The sequence below is a fragment of the Anabrus simplex genome, chromosome 3 (genome assembly GCF_040414725.1).
Source record: "Anabrus simplex isolate iqAnaSimp1 chromosome 3, ASM4041472v1, whole genome shotgun sequence".
Classification (NCBI taxonomy): domain Eukaryota; kingdom Metazoa; phylum Arthropoda; class Insecta; order Orthoptera; family Tettigoniidae; genus Anabrus; species Anabrus simplex.
Genome location: NC_090267.1, coordinates 367,830,030 through 367,855,131, shown reverse-complemented (window position 1 = coordinate 367,855,131; position 25,102 = coordinate 367,830,030). Strand labels below are relative to the sequence as shown.

Here is a 25,102-nt window from a genome sequence, read left to right as displayed (position 1 = left end):
CAAGTAAGTAGATGGATAATGACGGTTTTCACAACAGCAATTTCCTTCTTTCTGACATTCCTTTCTCCTTTTCCTTATAGTAGTCTCCCAAGGTTTGCTTAAACAAGTGCGTTCATCTGTAAACTTGCTCTTCGTCTATTGCAGTGTTTTACCAAATTTAACTGTAAAAATGCCTAAAGTCTTAAGTCTTTGCCAGAAAAATATTCCGAGCAGTCAGTGCCGGTGTGCAAGTATTGCCCAGTTACGTCCATCGACGTAGAACGATCAGTTTCAGCGTATACATTACTTCTATCCGACAACAGTAAGTCATTGACTCCTGAAAACATTGAAAAACTGTTGAAACCTACTGCCATGCATCATATTTCTAAGGAATAAAACTTGTTTATCAATTTGACACTGAGTTAAAATTAACTAATGCGTTTGATAATTGTATTTTGTTTTATTTTTACTGCATATTTCTGTGCATATTTTCAACATTTTTAGTGCGTATGTGCGTGCATATTTTCGGAGTTTTTTGTGCATATGAATCCGGGCCCTACATATAATACACACGCAGACTAATTTTCCATTTAGCTTTGGTGGCGTATTTTGGTCCTACAATGCTCCTGTTAATAGCCATTCCAAATTATGTTTTATTAATGCCAGTAGTCGACTTTTTGAGGAAGCACAAGGAGGCCTTCGCGGAACGTCAAGTTTAAGAGGTTTTTTCTTGTTCCCTTCTACATAAAATAAACCAAGAGGGTTAATATGTGTACTATTAGTAACTGTTTTCTATTGTATTGTCTTCATGTCTCTTCCAGAGCAACAGCATCACCATCGAAGAATTTCATCATTCCCTCCAGGACGTGACCAACTTTCCTCTGAGGCCATTCGTGGTCCCTTTCCTCAGAGCTCACCTGCCGTTACTTCAGCGCGAGCTCAACAGTTTAGCGAGGTTGGCCAAACAGGTAAGCTAGAGTTCATCAATGTAGTAACACTGAAACAACAATAGCTGATCTCCTTTTCCCAAAATATACTCATATTTCTGTCACCTGAGATAACAAAATCTCAACGGCAATGCATGAATGAAACCTATTAGATCCGATTACATTTTTGAGATTTTAAAAGACATAGACGTTTTATTTGGACCTGAACTAAATTTTTAAATGATATTCATTTTTTAAATTCTGAGTTTTACGTGGGTTATTGACATTTAGTCTGTTTTCACAGTTTTCGGTAAATGTTTCATTGCCTCAAGAAACATGTATACCAGAAACTTTTACCCAGTCGATCATGCGTAAATTACGGCATTAAAAATTAACGTAGAATACATTTCTTCGGAGGACATACTTGTTCAAAGTGACACACGGTTAGTGTTATCAAGAATCGTACAGCGCATGCATATACTATGACGTCGCCAGTTACCATAAGTCATTGTTCGTACAACTTGAGGTGTAAAAAATAAACTTGGTTATGTGTAACATATTTCATTTATCTACTTGTGCACTGTAAACAGTGTAAAAGAAAATAATAATAAAACCAAACCAAACGGCGCGTACGCCCTTGAAAGGGCTTTGCCCTCCCCAGCGACTGCTGCTCAGCCCGAAGGCCTGCAGATTATGAGGAGCCGTGTGGTCAGCACGACGCATCCTCTCGGCCGTTATTCTGGGCTTTCGAGACCGGGGCCGCCATCTCACCGTCAGATAGCTCCTCAATTCTAATCAAGTAGGCTGAGTGGACCACGAACCAGCCCTCAGGTCGAGAGGCCGGGAATCGAACCCGGGGCCTTCGGGCGAGAGGCAGGCACGCTACCCCTACACCACGGGACCGGCTGGAAAATAATAATGGTCTGTTATAATAAAATAGTAATAATAATTGTAAGTACGTTGTCAATGATTACGTAATAGTAATAAAACAATAACATCCGAGCTTAATACCTTTGGTAATTTACACTCGGGGCGAGTGAACATTTCTCTAAAAAGGAGTGAGGAAAGTGGGATGATAAAATATTATTAATACAATTTTTCATTAATTTGTTTGTCTCTTTACTTTGTTACGTATTCTATGCATGATTCTTTAATTTAAAAAATAATGTTCTAAATGCATTATGATCCTTACCAACTCAAGAAGTGTTATTCAAAGACTACAACGCCATCATTGGAAAACGTGAACAAACAAGTGCATCTTAGGTATAAAGGCGAAAGTGCATGGAGGTCCTTGGAGAAGTAGAAAGTAAAGGTTTGTACTACCCGTGACAGTTCTGTACCTGGCCGTCTTTGTACTAGGTCCCCGTGGGTGAGGGCGATAGAATAACACCCACAGTATCCCCGTCTGTCGTAAGAGGCCCCAGGGAACGTTGTTTGGCGGCGATGTGGTCCTTAGACGAGTCCTGGCATTGCTTCCACTTACCTGTGTCAGGCTCCTCACTTTCATCTATCTATCCGACCTCCCTTGGTCAACTCTTGTTCTTTTCTGACCCCGACGGTATTAAAGAATTCGAGCCTTAGGAAGTCTTTCATTTTCACGCCCTTCGTGATCCTTGTCTGTTTTTGGCCAATATCTTCACTTTTCGAAGTGTCGGATCCCTGCCATTTTGTCTCTCTGATGAGTGTTATATAAAGGATGATTGCCTAGTTGTACTTCCTCTTAAAACAATAGTCACCATCACACCACTACTCTTTCTTCTAGGAATTAATCTGTTACTCGTGTCTTGTGCAGGCTGAGTGAACCTCTGCGCCGTGTGCCTCCCCAGTGCCTCCTTACGGGTGAACTTACCACGCCTTTACTTCCGTCTGATAGTCAACAACCATATCTTGGAAATACTGATATCATTTTGAAGCCATGACGGTCGGTTAAGACGTACACCCGTATGTGGATTAAAAATCGTCTTAGTATCGTTTATAACAACAAAATTGACAATTTTGTGGCACTAAGTGCACATAAGATCGGTCTCAAGCACTCCAACCTCCGTTCACACATATCACCAAGAACTCAAGAAATAACTGGAGGAATCCATTACGTCACCATATAACTCAATATCCCACATAAACCGTAACTCAGCCTAGACGACATAACCCCAGGGTCTCTTAACTTAGGGGCGTGGGATGGCGACCACGGGATCCTTAGTTAAGTCCTGGCATTGCTTTCACTTGTGCAGGATTCCTCACTTTCATCTATTCTATTCGACCTCCTGTGGTCAACTCCTGTTCTTTTCCAACCCCGATGGTGTTAGAACATTTGAGGCCTAGGGATTCCTTCCATTTTTATGCCCATCAAGGTGACCCTTGCTTTTATTTGGCGGATACCTTCATTTTCCGAAGTGTGGGACCCCTTCGATTTTTCTATCTGATTAGTGTTAATAGAGGATGGTTGCTTATTTGTACTTCCTCAAAAAAACAATAATCACCACCTCACCACCTAGACGACATGCAGCATCCATATTTAGAATGAGACTGAGGTATAATTGTTTTCCAAGCCGCTTAAGGTTCAATCACAAAACTGCACGGCTAATTAGCAGAACAGCGAATGTCGCAAAAATGAAAGACGCTCTAATTCTCTCCAACACCGGGCGAGTTGGCCGTGCGGTTAGGAGCGCGCAGCTGTGAACTCGCATTCGGGAGATAGTGGGTTCGAGCCCCACTGTCGGCAGCCCTGAAGATGGTTTTCCGTGGTTTCCCATTTTCACGCCAGGCAAATGCTGGGGCTGTACCTTAATTAAGGCCACGGCCGCTCTTCCTTCCCATTCCTAGGCCTTTCCTGTCCCATCGTCGCCATAAGATCTATCTCTGTCGGTGTGGCGTAAAGCAAATAGCAAAAAAAGAAAATCTCGCAAACTTAACACCGTCGGAGTCAGAGACCAAGGAAGATCAATGAGGAGTTTGGTACGTACGTAGAAGTAATGCTAGACTCAGGTAGGGGCTCTGTGGTCGCCTCAAGTTGAGAGCCCCTGGGGTATATTGACTTGTTGGCCGCTTCTGTATTTCGATAATATAATTATCCTCTCTATTGGTATTCTCTTCCCGCCTGTATTTTTACTCCCTACTATATCCCTGATTGACGCCCCTCCTGCAACTGTGCCTTGTTTAATTAGCGACAATTTGCATCCCGTCCACGCGGAGCTGCCAGGCGCCATATTTGCTAAATGGATCAGACTTAAGATTTGCTGCCACCCTCCAGGCTCCCCAACGGCGGTCGTCTTGGTGCTGGTCTCCGTCGCAAGAGAGTTCTAGGAAAAATGTGGCGGTCTGTCTCTCAGAATATTCGGGCTGAAAATTAAATAGCCTTTATCATACAGTCTTATACAGAAAGACTGAAAGAATTCAAGAATATTATTATAATAACTGTCCTTGAACGATATAAGATGTAGGCCTATGTAGCAGACGTGTGCACAGCGTGTATTTCTACCAGTGTGCGCACAGCACTCGACCGAGCCGGCAAGGGTGCAGGGAACAGGCTTTCGCATAGTGTATTCAACCAGCTGTCTTTTTAGTAAACATCTCCCTATGGGTAGGGGTGGCTCTTAACTTAGAAGCGTAGATTAGCGACCATGGGGCCCTCAACTGAGTCCTAGCATTGCTTCCACTTACTTGTGCCAGGCTCCTCACTTCCATCTCTCCTATAGGACATCCCATGGTCAACTATTTTCTGACCCCGATGATATTAGAGCATTCGAGGCATAGGGAGTCTTTCACATTCGCGCCCTTCGGTACCCTTGTCTTTCTTTCGCCGATACCTTCAGTTTTCGAAGTGTTGGATCCCTTCAATTTTTCTCTCAGACTAGTGTTAATAGAGGATGGTTGTCCAGTTAAACTCCCTCTTAAAACAATAATCACCACCACCACCGCCACCATTCTTGGTAAACAGGTCCGAAATGACAATCATCTAAAGGCAGCACTTCGCCTGCATGCTTCTGAAAGCATGGTTTTGCTTTTTAAGAAGGAATCCAAGTTTTTCATTATCGGCTCAGTTAACGTAACTTTAAATTTTTTCAGCCTGTCAAAACAATAATTATCGTCGTTGCGCCTCGAAATACCGATATGTTAAGGGGAGAAATACTGACCCGCAGCACATGTATCACTTAAAACGAAAGTTCGCGCGGTACTGATGTTGATGTTTGTTGTTTAAAGGGGCCTAACACTAGGTCCTACAATACTGAGCCATAGTTCTGAGTCAGAGTTCTAAGCTGAAATATTATCTTATAGCGGGTTTTCTACGTGCAATGACCACACTAGAATATACCTGCAAAACCACACACTTAGTAACGTTGTGACGGCTCCCCGGGTTGGTGATTATCCTTGACTGAAGGGGCGGGGGGTGTCTGTTGGTTGTTTTCATTCATATGTAGAAGACGTTTGTTATATTCTAAAATTAACAATACTAGTTTCATGTGATTGCGATTATTGCGATGGGAGGATACTGTCTCCCACGGTGGGTGGTTATCCGCAACTGGAGGTGGGGTGGAGGATAAGGGATTCTGTTCATTGTCCTCGTCCATTCATATGTGGTATGAATGTACAAGAGGAGGTAAGCGAGATTTTACAGCATCGGTATGGTGTAGGAAATTCCTGAGAAAGCCAAGATTGTATAATATTTTTTGGGTATGCACCATATATTCCTAATATTATTGCATCATTTCAGTAATTGGAATATATTTCATAATTTCTAATACTATCGGAACTAACTCCATGTAATAATTTGGATTCCAATAAACGAATACTCTCTCCTCAGTTGGTGGTCATCCATGACTGGGAGGGAAGAGTATTCATTCATTCATTCATTCATTTAACTTTGAGACAGTGACAATAGAGAACTCAATTATAATTTGTCTCACTTGTTGTTCATAACATCGCTAATTCACAATCATTGACAAGTTTACATAAGATGAACAGTATTGTTCACATATAGATACTAATAATTTAAAGTGATTTAATAGAATCTGAGCATTTTCTTGTAGAAAGAAACATGTCATTCTTTGTTTATTATAGAGTGTGCGCTTTTTTACAGGTATGTTATAGAGTTATACGTGTCATAAACCGTGTTTTAGACAGACTAAAAAAGTTTTATTCTAAAAGTATTGTTCCAGAACTTTCTAATGATACAAAAATACAAAAAAGAAGCTGAAATAAAAACAAAGAAGCAAGTCACAGAACTGAGATAGAGATTTAAAATGTGTATAAAATAAACTCTGTAAATATACGTGTACAGGATGGTCGGAAACAACTTGAACCGGGTACATGAGCGTCAGAGGGTTGGTCATGCTGATAAATAATTTGAAAAAAATAATTTGATATCTCGCGCCTTCGTCATTTTATCAGCTGATGAAGTTAACAATCAGATCGCTTCGCGGGCTAATTTAAATGGGCTTTGCACGGCGATATTGCTAAATCTGCAGGTGGCTTAAATGGGCTTGAGATCCATTCCGAGAAGTCAGCATCAAACACAATCACACAGCGGTTTCCAGCCGGTGTCACTGTAGCTAAGGTGCGCTCCTGTCAACTCGGAGGTCCGTACTCAAATCTCTCCCATGTTTCTTCGATTGATGGTCTCAGGCAGATTTAGCAACATCGCCTCGCAAAGCCGATTTGAATGCGCCCGCGAAGTGATCTCATTCGCTAACTGCAGCAGCTCGTAAAATTACAACGATGTGAGAGATATAATTTTTTCAAGTTGTTTTTTTTTTTTGCTTTACGTCGCACCGACACAGATAGGTCTTATGGCGACGATGGGACAGGGAAGGAAACGGCCGTGGCCTTAATTAAGGTACAGCCCCAGCATTTGCCTGGTGTGAAAATGGGAAACCACGGGAAACCATTTTCAGGGCTGCCGACAGTGGGGTTCGAACCTACTATCTCCCGAATACTGGATACTGGCCGCACTTAAGCGACTGCAGCTATCGAGCTCGGTTTTCAAGTTGTTAATCAGTATGACCAACCCTCCAGAGATCATATACCCGGTATAATGTAAGCAGGATTAAATAGATGTTACTAAATATCCTATGTTACTGTAATACCATCTTTAATAACCATTGCAATTAGCGCTAATTTTAAAATGGCATATAATCAAACGAAATGACAGCGTAGAGCTCGGCATATCTGCTTTGCCTCTCCGCTCAACTCTACTGCCCAGTAGATGCACATGTTGCTTGGACACGCCGGCGAGATTGCACACCTGGGCACGTCTATGATGTGGCAAGGGAAGTCTGATATTTAAATATTCAAGGACACCAGAGGGGGGAAGTAACAGATGATTTTTGTTTTTAAATTTGCTTTAGTCGCACCGACACAGATAGGTCTTTTGGCGACGACAGGATAGGAAAGGCCTAGGAGTGGGAAGGAAGCGGCCTTGGCAGTAATTAAGGTACAACCTCAGCATTTTCCTGCTGTGAAAATAGGAAACCACGGTAAACCATCTTCATGGCTGCCTACAGTGGAATTCGAACCCACTATCTCCCGCATGCAAACTCACAGCTGCGCCCCCCCCTAACCGCACAGCTAACTCGCCTGGTAGTAACTGAATAAAAGTAACCGGATTACTTGTAGTCATTATATTTTCAGTAATTTTTACTTGTAATCGTAATAAAATTGTAGTCGTTACATTCTAGTAATCGATACCTCACACGGAAGCAGAAACGGGAAAAATAAATGATTTGAAGATAAATGTTTAGTTCTACTTCATCAGAACCAGTAACTTCGCCAGTGCTGTATGAGGTATTTTCTTATCTCTCCAGTAATCCCAATTATCTTCTTAAAATTAATCACAGGTACACTTTCAAGTTCCCCTGTAGGGCGCTTTTTCAGTAAACGCAAATATGTACTTTAACCCGGAAGAGATCGAGGATTAACGATGGAAATTTTAAGAGCCAACTATTTTATTTGTAAAGTAAATGACAAATAATTTGAAATTCAAAAAATCAGTAATTAAAATAAAGATGACAAAAGATCATTTCACAAGTTTCAATTTATCAAGTTTATCCACACCTAAACTGTTATCTTCACAACTAGCGATAATATTAAAATGGCATATAAACCATTCCTATGTAGTAACGAAAGCGGTCAAGCTACATTATCAGGCGAAGATCAAGTTTATTATTATTATTATTATTATTATTATTATTATTATTATTATTATTATTATTATTATTATTATTATTATTATTATTATTCTTGCGTTCCGGCCTTCTAAGGACCACGTTACAATTTCAATTATTTCCCCTTAGTTCTTTCCTTTTCTTCCAGTATTCTTTCATTGTTTCACTGTGCTTCTTTTTCCTGTCTTCAGTCCACTTTGTGCCGTTTTCTTTTCCTTCCATTTGTATAACTTTCTTCCTAAAAATATTTCTTTCCAATAATTCTTCTTCTCGTATGTTGCTCCTTTCGGTATTTCTTGACTTCTTGAATCCAGGTGGTGGTTGATTTCTTTTCACAATGGTACATGAAGATTATTTTAGTTAGTCTATTGTCATCCATTCTGTAAATGTGTCCAAGAAATAGCAATCTCCTTTTTCTTATTGTTTCTGATATGTTTTCTATATTCTGGTAAATTTCATTGTTACTTCTTAATCTCCAAAACTCTGCAATTCTTAGAGGACCTAATATTTTCCTTATATTTTTTCTTTCTAATATTTATAATTTATCAAGCTTGTAGTTCAGTGCTAGACATTCGCTGGCATAAAGGCATTCTGGTTTCACTACTGTGTTGTAGTGCTTTATTTTAAATTTTCTTGATAAGCACATTTTGTTATAAATATTCTTAGTTATACCATAAGCTCTTTCCATCTTTTGTATCCTCTCCTCTATAGCAGATTTTTCTAAACCATTTTCATGAATTGTCTCACCCAAATATTTGATTCTTTACCTTTTCTATTTGATCAATATCCGTTACTATAAACTTTGGGGCACTTTTTATATTCGTCAAAAATTTTGTGTTCTCGGCAGAGATTCTCAAGCCTGTCATGTTGGCTGTCTTTTCAAGGAGATTGACTTGCATTGCTGCATCTGTAAGGCTTTCTGAAAGTATGGCAAAGTCATCTGCAAATGCTAGGCAATTTATTGCAACACCTTTGTTCATCTTCCCCAGCATGAGTGGCAATATTTTGGATTCTTTCAGTTTTTCATTCCAAATTCTTACAATTTTCTCCATGACACAATTGAAAAGGAGTGGAGATAGACCATCGCCCTGCCTGACACTTGTATTTATCTTGAAAGGTCGAGATATTTCACCCATAAATTTTACTTTCGAGATAGTGTTTGTAAGTGTTTCAGGAATTAGGTTTGCCAATTTAGTTTTAACTCCAAATTTCCGGATTACTTTATCTATATCTAGGGTTTCCCTATCAACAGAGTCAAAAGCTTTTTTAAAGTCAATAAATGTTACAATTATTATTATTATTATTATTATTATTATTATTATTATTATTATTATTATTATTATTATTATTTATTATTTATTATTATTATTATTATTATTATTATTATTATTATTATTATTATTATTATTAAAGACTTAACGTTAATTATTTTATCACTTAATGTCTGTATGCCGAAAAGACATACTAAATGAAACAATACCTTTTCCTTTGCAACCTTTTATATTATTGTAGCCCCCTTCGAAAAAATTTCAGTGGTTCGGACGGTTGTGGCGCTCGCCTTCTGACGCCAACTTGGCAGGTTCCATCCTGGCTCAGTCCGGTGCTATTTGAAGGTGCTCAAATGCGTCGGCCTCGTGTCGGTAGATTTACTGGCACGTAAAAGAACTCCTGCGGGACTAAATTCCGGCACCTCGGCGTCTCCGAAAACCACAAAAGTAGATAGTGGGACGTAAGGCAAATAACATTAATTAATTAATTAAAAATTTCAGTGATATCATTAAGACCGTCCTCCTCTGTGGTGTAGTGGTTAGTGTGATTAGCTGCCACCCCCGGAGGACCAAATTTTAAAAGTGGTACGAGGGCTGGAACGGGGTCCACTCAACCTCTGGAGGTCAACTGAATAGAGGTAGGTTCGATTCCCATCTCAGCCATCCTGGAAGTGGTTTTCCGTTGTTTCCCACTTCTCCTCCAGGCAAATGCCGGGATGGTACCTAACTTAAGGTGACGGCCGCTTCCTTCCCTCGTCTTTGTCTATCCCTTCCAATCTTCCCATCCCCCACCAAGGCCCCTATTCAGCATAGCAGGTGAGGCCGCCTGGGCGGGGCACTGGGCATCCTCCCCAGCTGTATCCCGACCTAGAGTCTGAAACGCCAGGACACTATCCTTGAGGCGGTAGAGGTGGGATCCCTCGCTGAGTCCAAGGGAAAAACCGACCCTGATGGGAAAACAGATAAAGAAGGAGAATTAAGACCAGAGTTTTCTAAAGTAATTATAATGTTACTGATTACTTGTTGAGAATGTAATTTTATCTGAGTAAAATATTTTCCAGGTAACTGTAGTTCAGGCGAATTACTTTTTTTTTCTTTTTTCGTACTCTTGCAACCACTGAAGGACACTAATATCCTCAGTTAGTCGATACCGTTGCAAATGATTATCACGAAATAACATGTCTACTACAGAAATATTAAAAGCACTTACCTTCTTGTCAATATTGCAGAAGGACGTGATAGCCCAATGTCATTGTATCTGAATAGTGCAAGTAAGCTTTATGGATTGACAGGTCTCGTGCAGGCTATGATCGCCATATTGACAATCACGTGACGGTGTGTGTGTGTATAAGATTTTTGTGCATAGGAAACGGATAGTACTCACATCTCTCGTAGTGTCATTGTTTTAAGCGGTGAAGCTGCATTATCAGCCGAAGATCTTCATTGGGATAATCACATAAATGAGATTGTAAATAAAGAGTACAGATCTCTGCACATAATTACGAGGGTATTTAAGTGTTGTAGTAAAGGAGAGGGCATATAATTCTGTAGTAAGACCCCAACAAGGTATGGTTCCAGTGTATGGGACCCTCACCAAGATTACTTGATTCGAGAACTGGAAAAAATCCAAATAAAAGCAGCTCGATTTGTTCTAGGTGATTTCCGACATAATAGTAGCGTTACGACAATGCTGCAAAGTTTGGGATGGGAAAACTTGGGAGGAAGGAGGCTAGCTGCTCGACTAAGTGCTATGCTTCGAGCTGTCAGTGGAGAGATGGCGTGGAATAAAAAAAAATGAAATGGCGTATGGCGTTTAGTACCGGGATGTGTCCGAGGACTTCGGCTCTTTGATTTGACTCTCGTAGGCGACCTGCGCGCCGTGATGAGGACGAAATGATGATGAAGACGACACATTACACCCAGCCTCCGTGCCAGCGGAATTAACCAATGATGGCTAAAATTCCCGACCCTGCCGGGAATCGAACCCAGGACCCCTGTGACCAAAGTCCAGCACGCCAACCATTTATCAGTGGAGCCGGACATGGCGTGGAATGACATTAGTAGACAAGTTTGATTGGTGTTCCTAAAAGTAGGAAAGATCACAATATATGAAGATAAAGTTTGAATTCAAGAGAGCAAATTGGGGCAAATATTAATTTATGGGAAGGGGAGTTAGGGATTGGAAAATTTTACCAAGGTAGATGTTCAATACATTTTCAAATTCTTTGCAAATATTTAATAAAAGGCTAGGAAAACCATAGATAGGGTTCTGCCACCTGGGCGACTGCCCTAAATGCAGATCAGTGGTAGTTGTTTATGAGGATGATCATCAAACTTATTATTATTATTATTATTATTATTAAAGCTTAAACTTTAGTGATTTTATCATATTTGCGTCATAAGTCTTCCCCTACAAAACTGGTTTTATGACACAGCTTCTTCTTCGTGGCCTTCTTCGCAGTTTACTGGGGTCAGAACTTCATGTGGATTTAGCCCAGTTTTACGGCTACATGCTCTTCCTGATGCCAGGCCTAGGTGGAGGGGTGTATTAACTATCGCGTGTTTCTTTTGTGGTGGTTATTATTTTGTGCAAATGAAGACAAGCTATTAAGACGAACACAAGCATTCGAATCCCCGAGCCAAAGGAAAACCGTATGTAGTTAAAACCTCGATCTGGCCTGGAATCAAACCAGTTGTACGATTTATAAAGGAGCCGGACTATAGCACAGTTTCATTTTGAAGTTAATTCCTGTCTTCGATTTATTTCTTCTTTACGATTACCCTCAGACCATTGCTCCTACTCGTTTGTTGCACTAGTGGTTGATCATATTATAAGGGCCACTAGGTGAAAGTTGTATTTTTCAAACTTGATAAGACATACACAATTAAACTTCACTGATATACATTTAATTAATCTAAAATGGACTTTTGACAAATATATTACACAATTTTACATTTGTAATATTAATGAAAATCATGAAAAACTAAGGAAACTAGGAAAATCTTATATTTTGTAACACCTCCCTTCGCAGCAATTACCGCTTCGACTCTATCTGGCATAGGCTACTACAAATGCATCTGAGGCAGCTTTTTTTAATTTTATCATCATGATGCCACACATTGATTGGTCTTTCGATCAGTTGGATCTTATTCGTGACATTATGAGCACAAATTTTCCTCTTCATTAGCCCCCAAAGGTTCTCGATCGGGTTGAGGTCAGGAGAATTGCCAGGCCAGTCCAGAACCTTCACTTTGTTGTCCAGAAGGAACTTTGTCACAGTTTTAGCCTTGTGACAAGGTGCATAGTCATGCATAAACACAAATTTGCCATCTGGGAACCATTCACGAACTTGTGGAAGTAGCCGTTTCTCCAGAACCTTAATGTACTGGTGTTGGTTCATGGTTCCTTCGACAATATACAGGCGGCCGGTTCCATTACTACTGATGACGGACCACACCATGACACTTAACGGGTGCTTAACGGTCTTGACAATGCAGTCACTATTGTATTTTTCACCCTTGCGCCTCCTCACAAATACAGATCTGTCATCAAGGATATGTATTGATGACTCATCCGAGAAGCAAACCTGGAAAAAATGTAGTTTTGTATTAAAACCTGTTTACGCCAAGTTCGGTTGAGCATAACAGGGAGGATGTAAACAGCTTACCCTTTTCCATTCATCAGCAGTCCAATTTCGATGTTGTTTTGCCCATAATAGTCGCTTCTTCATCATGGTTGGTGTCAGTGATGGTTTCTTTGCTGGACGATGACAAGCGAAACCCAGCTCTTTCATCCTCCGACGAGCTGTCATTGAAGATACGTTGATCCCCGCTTGTCGAATCTTTGTTGTAATGACTTTCTTTGAAGCTTTTCTGTGTTTAATGACGATATTTCTTAACAGGCGCTCTGCTCGTGGAGAAGTGATTCTTTTGCGGCCACATTTACCGACCCGTTTAGGTGACAAATTCGTGCCTTGGTCAAGTTTTTTCTTAATTCTGTCCACTGTTGACTTTGAAACAGAAGTGATAGACTCTATTTTTCTATGAGAATAATCAGCATTCTTTAAAAGTGTTTTTATTTCCGAAATTTTACTAGGAGAAAGGTCTTTAGCTTTCCCCATGTTTGTTTTCTAAATACCCGTATTTTTAAGTATATACTGAACTATAATTAACTGTATTTTACTCTTGTCACTTCACTGTATCACTTAAAGAGCAAAATTCGCACAAGAGATGCAAGGAAACAAATCTACAATAAATCACATGTGTTACTCCAACAACAGCCAGCAAGCGACTGTAACATAATTGCCGACTCTCTCAATTCTTGACCAGAGTTTTCATTATTAGGCTCCTTAATGTAGGGCTGATTGTTGAATTTAACTATGGAAATGTGTAATTAATAATATCCAACCATAAAAATAAGCAATAAGTAAACACTTAGAAAAGAATAATGATCCAAACATAAATTCTTCAATTTTTACCTAGTGGCCCTAATAATATGATCAACCACTGTGCTTACTACTGTGTCCTTTATCTGGTATTTTTAAGATATCCGGATTCCATATAGTTTCCAAAAAGGAGATAAACGATAAGGGGATAATGTCTGGAAACTCGTTTTCTTCGTACAAAATTACATTACGAACCCACAACGAAATGACTGAAAATCAGAATAATGCATAAATTGCTACGTAAGAGAAGATCTACCCATAATTTGTGGAACGCAGTGAAATTCCCAGGATCTAGGAAAGGATCCTGCGTATGTTATCCTGTCTGGAATCTAGAGACCTAAAAAAAAACCATGGCACTACAGCCCTTGAAGGGCCTTGGCATACCAAGCGACCGCTGCTCAGCCCGAAGGCCTGCATATTACGAGGTGTCGTGTGGTCAGCACGACGAATCCCCCCGGCCGTTATTCTTGACTTTCTAGACCGGATCTAGAGACCTACTATATTCAAATAGTGAATCCTACCTGAGTTCTAAACATTCCGCACCGCTCTTAGGCTGAGGACAGCAAGCATTTGAATTGATTCGTGTTTTTCTCTCCGAGAAACATTACGACCTCACCTTTGTTTATTCTGTAGCTTAGGTAGGAAACTGGTTCTATTACATGCTGTATAAACATCTTAAAAAAGAAAATAAGAATTGGAAATCCTTAATTGGCGCCGTATGTCGCAAAGAGCTCTGGGACTCAACTTTACAAACAAATCTTTCCAGCAGTCGATGGTGGAGGAAACGGGTCGCATGCTACCTGGAGATAAATGGCCAGCAATAAGTTGCCCCCTCCCACCATCTTGGCACAATTCATAAAACCTGCCATGACATGGCTAGTGTTTGTGCCAACCGCTTTGTGAGTTATTCTTGAGAGTTGGGTTCGTTCACAAAGAAAGCTTACATTCCCTGCACCTTAATGAGAACCTCTGCTTATGTGTATAGTTACATCTTACTAATACGTTGAAAACACTACAGTTTCAATGCACACAACGACGGCTCCTGTCTATGGTAGCAGATTTTTAGTATCCCCAACATCTTCAAAGTGAAAGAAAATAACAAAAACCAAACCCCATGGCACTACAGCCCAGAAGGGCCTTGGCCAACCAAGTGACCACTGCTCAGCACGAAATCGACAAGACGAAATCCTCTCGGCCATTATTATTGGCTTTCTCGACCGGGGCGCTAACTCACCGTCGGTAGCTCTTCAATTGTAATCACGTAGGCTGAGTGGAACTCGAACCAGCCCTCATATCCAGGTAAAAATCCCTAATCTGGCCGGAAATCGAACCCGGGGCCTCCGAATAAGAGGCAGGCACGCTATCCGTACACCATGGGGCCGGCTCATTTCCAAGGTGAAATAACATAATTTTCATGTGTGATTGTTTTATTTCCGAAACTATATGACCACGTGTCTTATCTACAAACTTAAATACAGTGACTTTAAATTTATTTTACCTCCCAGCGGTTCCCAATGATAGTGACAACTACTGCTTTTGATCGGTGCCTTACATGGAACTCGCTGTTTAAGGACTAAAACGTTTGTGAGCGCGGTTGCAAGGCAATACGGGGGAATTTATTTGCTTTGGGCAGAGAGTGATGCGATACAAATATCTCAAAAGCTGTGCGTCCTAGGACCATGAAGCATGGCTTTTGGAGTCCTTCGTATATCCGAGTGTAATTTTTGTTCTTATAAGTCAACATAAATTACCTTCATATACCTCACCATTCTTTCCGGTTTTCTTCCTTCCCATTTGACCAATGAAACAAACTGTGCCTCAAATCTTAGTTTGTACTAGCAGGAGCTCAAATGCGAATGTATTGTACATCGGATTATCCATTTACCTGCGCTGCGTAAACAAACACAAAAATATTGGATGCTGATCTCCAAAATAACCGATATATAGACAGACGCCTCAGTGTTTAAATAGATATGCATTAATTAACATCTGTATAGAAGTGTTGCCAGTTAACTAACATGTGATAAAACTAACTTTAGGTTGACAGATTGTTAATGTTTAATGGCACTGCCTTAATATTCGAAATTCTCAGCGTGGTTATAGATTTATTTAATTGATTTCGTTTGCGTTTCGGTTACTTCTTACAATTAATTTTGTTGATATTGTTAAAATGTACCTATTTTTTTTCTGAAGTTTCAATGTCTATTACTCACTTATGCTTAAAGAAGTGTTTCGAAGACAAAGGAAGAGTAAGTAAGACAGCTTGTTGTTTTGTATGACTGTTGATATAATCATCATCACCATCATCATTATCATCATCCTTGTCGCTTTAGGACCTCCAGTTTTACGTGAAATGTAAACCACAGGAATATGGTTTTCTATTTTCAAAAATATTACGTTTGTTGGACACGATTCGAGCCACAGCTGTCTTGATGAGATATCTTCTGGCTATGAACAGCCCTCCTCCGTAAATGAAAGTAAACTTTGTGCTGTTACATTATTGACTATCGTCATATGAAATATTTAATACTTGATATGGAGGCCGTAACGAATAGAATAACACGTGTGACGACTCCATCTCGATCACAAGTCCGAGTTTGGATGTTCTCTGCCACCTGCATCACTGCAGTCGCTATAAGTCGAAATTTCTCGTTTTTTTCGTAGTTTTAATACGGCAGTATGCTTGTAATTATTCGTTAGTGTATTGCGTGCGCAACATTTCTTTTCATACTCCGGGTCTATCATCCTTACAGAGCTTTACACGGTTAAAATAACCGTGTGAAAAATGCCTTCGTACTGCTATGTTCCCGATTGTATGTCGGGCTACGACTGTAATTCTAATAAAAACAAAGGCATTCCTTCTCGCCACCAAAATGCGAGGTTTTATTCTCGAATTGGTGAAGAGCTATCCCACGCCAAAATTTGCCTTTAAGCAACAAAAGGCTTAGTTATGACTTGCATTTTTCAAATTATTTTTTTCAGAAATGTGACCGCTTCACTATTAATGGCGAGGTAGTAAAAGGGGCAAACAGAAGTGGAAGTTGGACCCCCTTCAGTAGCGCTACACACATTCCCCAAAATTCCTCGGAAAAGATATTCATGTGAAAGGTTATTTCAGAAAAAGATTCCAAGTGATACACTAGTTAATAAAAATAATCCACCTCGAAATTTTGCAAACGAATTACAAGTCTGCAAATCCTCTAAAGCGATCCTAAAGCTGTCAAAGGTTTCCAGTCTATAGCTTACCGAAGCAAGGTATGATTTTAATGAAGTTAAGAACGTATATTTAGAGCAGGGAATGCCTGATGTAACAGCAAATCTAATATAGACCTTCCTAGAATCTACGAGCAGTAAGATTTAATTTTCTCAAGAGCGGTAAGATCTGCATGAATTCATGTTGTATTATTACAGGAATTAGATAACTGTTTCATATATGTTCTTGAAAAATGATTTAATTTATGTCAGACATATGTCAATGTTCGGACGTTTTCCTAATACACCACCTCAATTTAGACTATGGTGTTAACACTTGCGTGTGTCGTGGCTATTTTCGCACAATTATTATGAAGTATGCGGCTCTAAACAAGCAAAAAATTCGTTACTTTATAAGTGAAAAGACAGAGAAAGCAATATTACCGAATACAATAACAACTCACTAGCGAATATCTCTGGTGTCAGTCGCAATCACAAAAAATGGTTTATACTTTCATTGTGTACACTTCCTATGTGCATGAATAAGCTAGTAAATGTCCGACTCGTTGGCTGAACGGTCAGCGTTCTGGTCTTCGGTTCAGAGGGTCCCGGGTTCGATTCCCGGCCGGGTCGGGGATTTTAACCTTAATTGGTTAATTCCAATGACACGGGGGCTGGGTGTATGTGTCGTCTTCAACATCATTTCATACTCGTCACAACGCGCAGGTCGCCTACGGGAGTCAAATAGAAAGACCTGCATCTGGCGAGCCGAACCCGTCCTGGGATATCCCGGCACTAAAAGCCATACGACATTTCATTTCAGCTAGTAAATACTGTAGCACAACAAATAACAAAATCATTATTTTGGAAGCACTCACTAAATTTCTGATAGTAATTTAAATGCCGGAATGCCATATGACGGCCATGTGTTTACATTCAGCAATCGCCTCCTGACGAAACTTGCGCTCTTCAGCGAAGGAACATGTGAACTAGCCCGAGTCAGCTCACTGTATTATTCTGTTCGTTATGGAGAGGCACTCTTAGTACGCTTTTAAGTGGGAGCGTAGATGACTTACTTGTCCTTATCTCAAGAGGTCAAGGTAAAAAGTGCTCTGTATTTGCTGTTGGAATCTTAACCCTTAACAATGGACACGGATTATCTGTAACACCAACAAGGACCCGAGGTCTCAGTGAATGGTTAACAGTAATGGCATTCTGGAGGAAATAATATTAATCAAGGCGTTTTTTTAAAAGCAGTCAGAAGGACTAAAGCTCATGGCCCTAAACTCTGTTGGGCCTTGGAATATCGAGTGACCGCTGTTCACTCCAAAGGCCTGCAGATTATCAGGTGACGTGTGATCAGCATAACGAATCTTCTCGGCAGTTGTTCTTGGCTTTCGAGTCTGGAGCTGCTATCTCACCGTCAGATAACTCCTCGGTCATTCTCACAAAATATTGAGTGGTCCTCGAACTACCACTCACGCTCAGGTAAAAGTCTCTGAACGTCGGAGAATCAAAGTAGGCAAAGCCAATTTTTATCCTTTAACTGGCCGTTTGTATCTATGCCCCCAATAAAAAAATACTCAAAGTATATCTTCAGTTGTTGGTGGTGAAGTACTACTTCCTCTTCCTCAGCTTCTGTCATAGTATTGGTCTTATGATCACTTCCTATTTCGTTGTCTCCCTCTTTCACATCACTTATATCTTCTTCATATCACTCTGTAAAATGTCTTCACAATTCACATCACTTAGTTGGTGACGTGCTGCTGTACTTGCTCGCTGACCCAATACACGGAACTGTCGACTGCTACAAACCATGGACGTTCGATCACTCGGACCTCTGTAAAACCCAACCGTTCATTTTCACCAGAGACTGGATAATTATGTTCTAAAAACAGTAAAATATGTACATATATAAGTATTTAAAAATATGATAACTCCAGTCCTGTTTACGTAACAGTAATACCATGTTGGTACCATGGGTTACCACTTGCATGGCCAATATCTACGCGCGGTCTGACTGTCCTATGTTGATTTCTCGCAGACGACTCGCCGACTACGTGATCTCGCGCTGCACAAGGCTGCTAACCCCTTTACTTAGGAACTAGACCATTGGTCTGGATAGGTTAGGGTAGGGCCAGGACCAGGACATTCGTCTGGGTTTGTTAGGGTAGGGCCTGAACAAGACCATTTGTATGGATAGATTGGGGTAGGGCCTGGACAAGACCATTGGTCTGGATAGGTTGGGGTAGGATCTGGACAAGGCCATTGGTTAGCGTTGTTTAGGGTACGAACATACCGAAGATGCATCGCAGCTCGCGGTCGCAGTCGAGGTTTACGTCGCGGTCGCGGTTTACGTCGCGGTCGATGGAGGGTGAACATACCGGGGAGGTTTACCTTTCAGTGTTCTGAAATGTGTTTACAGTGAGTGGACGTAATGTTTAGATCTCCGCATTCAAGTTAAAGATAATTTATCCTCTGCTACTGAGCTTTTACAAGTATAGAGTACATATTCAAGTGACACAGTGGAGGTAGTGATTCACTGTGCATAAGCACACGATGGTGGCTACTTTCAAATCAGTAAACCCGCCAGTGGAATGCTCCTCCTATAAATAAAAGAAGGCAGGCTCTGGGGGAATATCACAACTCATTTGAAGAACTGAAACACCACGCGGACAGATTCCATTCATACATGAGAATGTCCCTTGAGACGTTCCAATACATATACAACAATGTGGAATCAAAAACTGATACTGTGAAGTACCACACGAATACACACGCGGGCTCTGTGAACACCCGGATCAATGGCACAGTACAACGGGGGTATATATCACGTGATCTCAATCCGGACAAGCCAATCAGGAGCAAGCTACATCGATGCCTCTCGTTCTACAGCGATGAGAACACAAACTTTCTTGTCATCGCGCTAGACCTCCTGGTAAATCGCGATGGTGAATGGAAGCGAGCATATTTGAAATGAACTGTTCCATTTAAAACTGTGTGTTTGTGTTACCAGGAGGTGACATCGAGGCATCGACCGCGATGTAAACCGCGACCGCGAGTTGTGATGCATCTTCGGTATGTTCATACCCTTAGGGTAGGGCCTGGGCAAGGCCAGAGAAATGGGTACAAGCAAAGGGGGTCTGGGGGCATAAGCCCCCAGGTGAGAGCCACGAAGCGGCCTTAGGCCACTAGTTTCCTGTACAAACACCATTGGTCTGCACTGGTTAGAGTAGGGCCTGGACAAGACCATTTGTCTGGATTGGTTGGGGTAGTGGACCCTGGACCAAAATTACCTTTTTTTCTTGCCGTATACTACAGCAGCGCATTTTACGTGGATTACTGGTGAGAAGAAGAAATAAATACCTTTAAGCTTAATTCAGAATGCCGGATAGTACCAAAGCCTACTCGGCAGATAGCGCCTCGAGATCGAGACAGCAGTGCATCTCTCCCTTGTTGATACAATACCCATGTAATTCTATTGATATGATTTTTTGTATTGTACATTGTTTCACTTACAGTCTTTATTAGCTGTTCTTTCTTGTTCCGCAGGTTGGTAACGCTATGTACTTCTGAACATTGATGGGAATGTCGTTAAAACGTATTTTACGTCAGCCAATAGCAATGCGAGTAGCCATGGAACATCCCGTGCACTACTCTTCCTTAGGTTATAAAAGTAAATGTACTTCTAGGGGTGGGATGGTGGGTCCCTGGACATGGCAATGAACACATCTCTTTTCTAGAAGGAATTCCACGTAAATTTACATCCTTTCTACTTCATCACCTCCTTATAAATCTTGCGTGAATAGGTCTGGAATTTGGCCTTAAAAATCTTGAAATATGTAAGGAAAACTTGAAATACTAATAAATAAGTAACATTATATTAACAGCAATTCTGTCCTATTTTCTTGTAGATTACCTGAAAGCAAAAAAATGGAAATTTTATGATATTTAGTTAGTTACAAAATCCGGACCAAAATATTGTTTTATATTAATGTACTGTTAGGTTTCCAAGTTGCGGTTTCCGTAACTGAGCTGTAAATTGTCAAATATAAAACTTCTGTTATCGCGTAACAAGGCTTTGTATTTACTAAATGACCTTTCCACTTCCCATGAAGTAATTGGAGCATTTTCTCTTTACAACTTACTTTACGTTTGCTTTACTGTATGTTTTATGTTTTCATCATTAAGTAAACTGGGCTGCAGCCTGCCAATATGTCGGCTACAGCTTCACAGAACAATAGAGTTATGTCCTGTTGATTGAGCTCTCTGTGGTCAATTTTATTATTGAAGACAGTGTGCTGTTCTGAAGAATTTACATAAAAATCGTAGGTGCAGAAAATTGAAAGCGATGGAACGAAAACGATGAAATCGTGGCGATAATAGCGTGATTGGTTGAAATTCCTGATATTCCTATACCGGATTGATCAATGATTCATGAGCTAAATAGTCTTAAATAATCGTGTCTTTCGTGTTAGAAAATTATGACAGCACAGTTTCTGACTAAGGAAGATAACTTCTTTATCGATCCGGCTGTAACAGCCATAAATCTTTTAGGTTACTCTCGTATTAATTCCTTCCTTCGCCACCAGGTGCAGCTCACACTTCATCTGTCATTGCCGTACGGTATGCTGGGACTGCGTCACTTAGCTCCGGCAAATCTTAGCCAATGGCAACTCATTTCATTATTAATGTCCACAACATCAGTTACAAACTGAAATACACGTACAGGGGAACTAGAAGAGGGGTGCAAACGAACTTTCGCAATAACCCGATAAGTCTTTTCATCATAATTTTTCTAAGAAAATTTCTTTATGCTCTGTCGGGTGTGTACCATTTGGCACACCTTGAGAGTACAATAAAATTTGCTGATGTAAGAGCAAGAGGGGAAACTTAAAGAATGCATATTTAATTAATGCAAGACCTTGAACTGCGTAACAGTAAAAAGGAGGAAGTAAATTTTACATTAAGATGACAAATTTGTAAGGAAATATTTTGCGTATACGTATTTGTTTGCTCCGAATTGTATTAGTACAATAGCATCTGTGTTCAATAAAACTTTCGGCATGCATGTGTGATATCAACAGGCAATGACCAACATAACGATTAAACAAGACACCTCGTAAATTATCAAAGCTCTTCTTTAATCTACGATATTATATCTGCTTTGCATGTAGCTATTATGGCTTCGACTGGAACTTCACAATGTTAATGCCTTACGCACAAAGTACTTACGACCCACATTTCTCACTATCGTTTTCCGCACTTTCCTTACCTCTCGATACATCATGAACACGGAAAAGAGTCCAGCTCCTCTCTTGCCATATCTTTAAACTGCATAACCACTACATCCACATCATGGAATTCCCTCCCTTCAAACATTAGGGATTTTTCTTCTTGTTCAAATATTATCTGCCAAATGAATCCCATTTACTTCATGTACGATTGATGAAGGAGTGAATGAACAAATGGATTTAGAGTAGTTAATTTTGTGTAACCATTCTACAGCATATGTAGATGACGATAGTATTACGTTTACTCGTATTTACTTGTACATTAGTTTCCCGGTTGGGGTTAATGGAAATGAGTTATTCTGTTATTATTATTATTATTATTATTATTATTATTATTATTATTATTATTATTATTATTATGTCATGCCTTTGCTGGCAGGACCTAGTGTTTACAGTGCTCTATGTCTTCTGGTATAGGCTAGAGCAATTTTGTTACTTTCATAGATCTGTCTCTGTCTCATCCTTGGCTTTGACAATTTATGAAAGTGACTGAGGTATGAGCGATGCTAGTAATGCCAATCCTTATGCAGCCAGTCCCTGCTATGAATGGTGTGTAAATGTTGCTCATAGGGTCAGTTGGTGTATGCATTTCAGTGGGCTTGGCAGACTGATATGTAATAGCAACTCTGGCTCGGTGAGGAAAGCAACGGGAAACTACCTCACTCCTCATTTCCCTAGTATGCCTCTTCAGTGATGCCTAGGCCATCTATGACAGCTGATGGCAGAGCTGTTGAGGATCCCACCAGCGGCATCGCTGACGGACTGAACGTACATACATTATTATGTCAGTTGATTTCAGTTTGCTGGCTGTTTAACACCTTACTGCCGCAGGTGGGTTTTCAGTGACAGTGAAGTGAAAAATAGTCCTCCGGCATCATTTACCAGGTATGAAAGTGAGATACAACGAAAAACCATCTTCTCAGCTACCGAGAAGGGATTCTAATCAGTCACCTCTCGATAGCATGTTATCTTGAATGACTCTTACTTGATAATCAACTCACTGTTGGTAGCTAACGAGTGTTTGAATTATGTGAATTGGTTTTGTTGAGTTGGTAGTTGACATGCAGTCCTCTTATTCTTCGTGACAGGCAGTTGTTTCAAATGGTGGTTTACTGATGTGTGTATAATGTGGAAGTGGGTGGGTAGGTAGGTAGGTAAGGGTTATTCTGCCCGAAGGCAGAGCCGGAGTTTACGTGCGGTAGGGTGGCCAGTTCCTTTACGCTCCTCCATTCCCTTATCCCCCACCAACAGCGCGTGGCAACCCATCCAACTCCTGACCACGCCCAATGTTGCTTAACTTCGGAGATCTCACGGGATCCGGTGTTTCAACACGGCTACGGCCGTTGGCAATGTGGAAGTAAATTGTAAATCAAATCAGTGTGCACAAGTGGTTTTGTGTGCGTCTTTGTGATTACATCATTACACAGGAATTGAAAAATGAGTCTGAAATTTCCTAAAAGTATCTGCTGCTCATGAACACTGTATACTTCTCATTACAATGTTTGAGGTCAAAAAGTCACCGTCTCTTCAGGAACAAACACACGAGATGTCTGTCATATTTCTTTAGTATTTTCCAACTTATTATCATTTCCAAATAAGCAGATATTTTTACCAAGTCCCTACAGTAGAAGGATCTATAATCCAACATTTGTTAATTAAAAATAACAGTCGTAGCATACTTTGTTCAAACAGTAAAAATATAAAACACACATAGAAAATATAATGGAGAATTACATAGATATCTAGTAGGCCTACATGGGAGGACAACAAAAGGATGGTGTGGTGGTAATAAAGGTAAAAGGAAAATAGCAATGAGGATGATTAAAGAAGACATTATAATCCAAAATATATAATTCTCATGAAACATGATCCTTATTAAACAGTTAAGTTGCATCCTTCTGTGTTACATTTTGTAACATATAAAATAAGTACAAGGATAGTGAGACAAACTACACATTAACATCAGACTATTAACAAAATTATGGTGGAGGACAATATTTGAAAATATTCACATTCAGGAAGAGAAACTGGGAAATAAGCTTGAATCTATTTCAAAGATTCTGGAATCACACCTTATGTGAGCCTGTATGAAGGTTTCAAGTTAATCTACAATTTTCACTTTTAAAGCTAACTGGTAGTAACATCTGAGTGGTCTTTCTACCAACTTGTAGGATCAATAACAATGTAATTTGCCTCACCATTTCTTTATTACTAACATCATTAACAACACATTAAACAATAGACTAGACAATTCAGAGCATGTGTGTGCATTATTACCTAATATAATGGATGTATTAAACATGACATATTCATCGTATAAATAATTCACGAAGTGGCATATACAAAAATAGGATTTTCAAATAACTTCTTCTTCTTCTTCTTCTTCTTCTTCTTCTTCTTCTTCTTCTTCTTCGGTCATAAGACTGTTATTGCCATGGAATTTCTCCAGATGGCATGATCGTCTGATTGTTCAGTAATGATTTCTGCTCCTTTCTTCCATGATCTATTTTATAAACGTTTTTCTTGGCCTCCTTCTTGATTTCTTTCCAGTAATGTAGTCCTCTGCTATTAAAGTGTATCATCAGTGAGTGTCGTAGGGTATGACCTCACCATGACAGGCGTAGGTTTTTAATATTGTTTAATTCTTTCCTCTGCTTCATCATTGGCAAGACTTGGGAATTTGTTACTTTTGCTGTTCATGAAACGTTAAGCTAACTTCTGAAGCACCACATTTCAGACAATCTGCTGGTATTATTTTATTTAATGTCCAAGTTTCTGGTGCATATAATAATATAGTCCAGATGAAAGCTCTTAAGATACTCAGACGTAGCGAAAGTC

The 25,102-nt window shown here is 40.1% G+C and overlaps 1 protein-coding gene across 1 annotated transcript in view; it reads left to right on the top strand.

Annotated features, from left to right (window-relative positions):
• LOC136866809 (protein CBFA2T1) overlaps positions 1-25,102 on the top strand; it is a 208,508-nt gene that overhangs the window by 15,385 nt on the left and 168,021 nt on the right. The window contains exon 4 of the mRNA XM_068226853.1: positions 801-947. Coding sequence (XP_068082954.1) covers positions 801-947 — 147 coding nt within the window. The remainder of the gene's footprint in view (positions 1-800; positions 948-25,102) is intronic.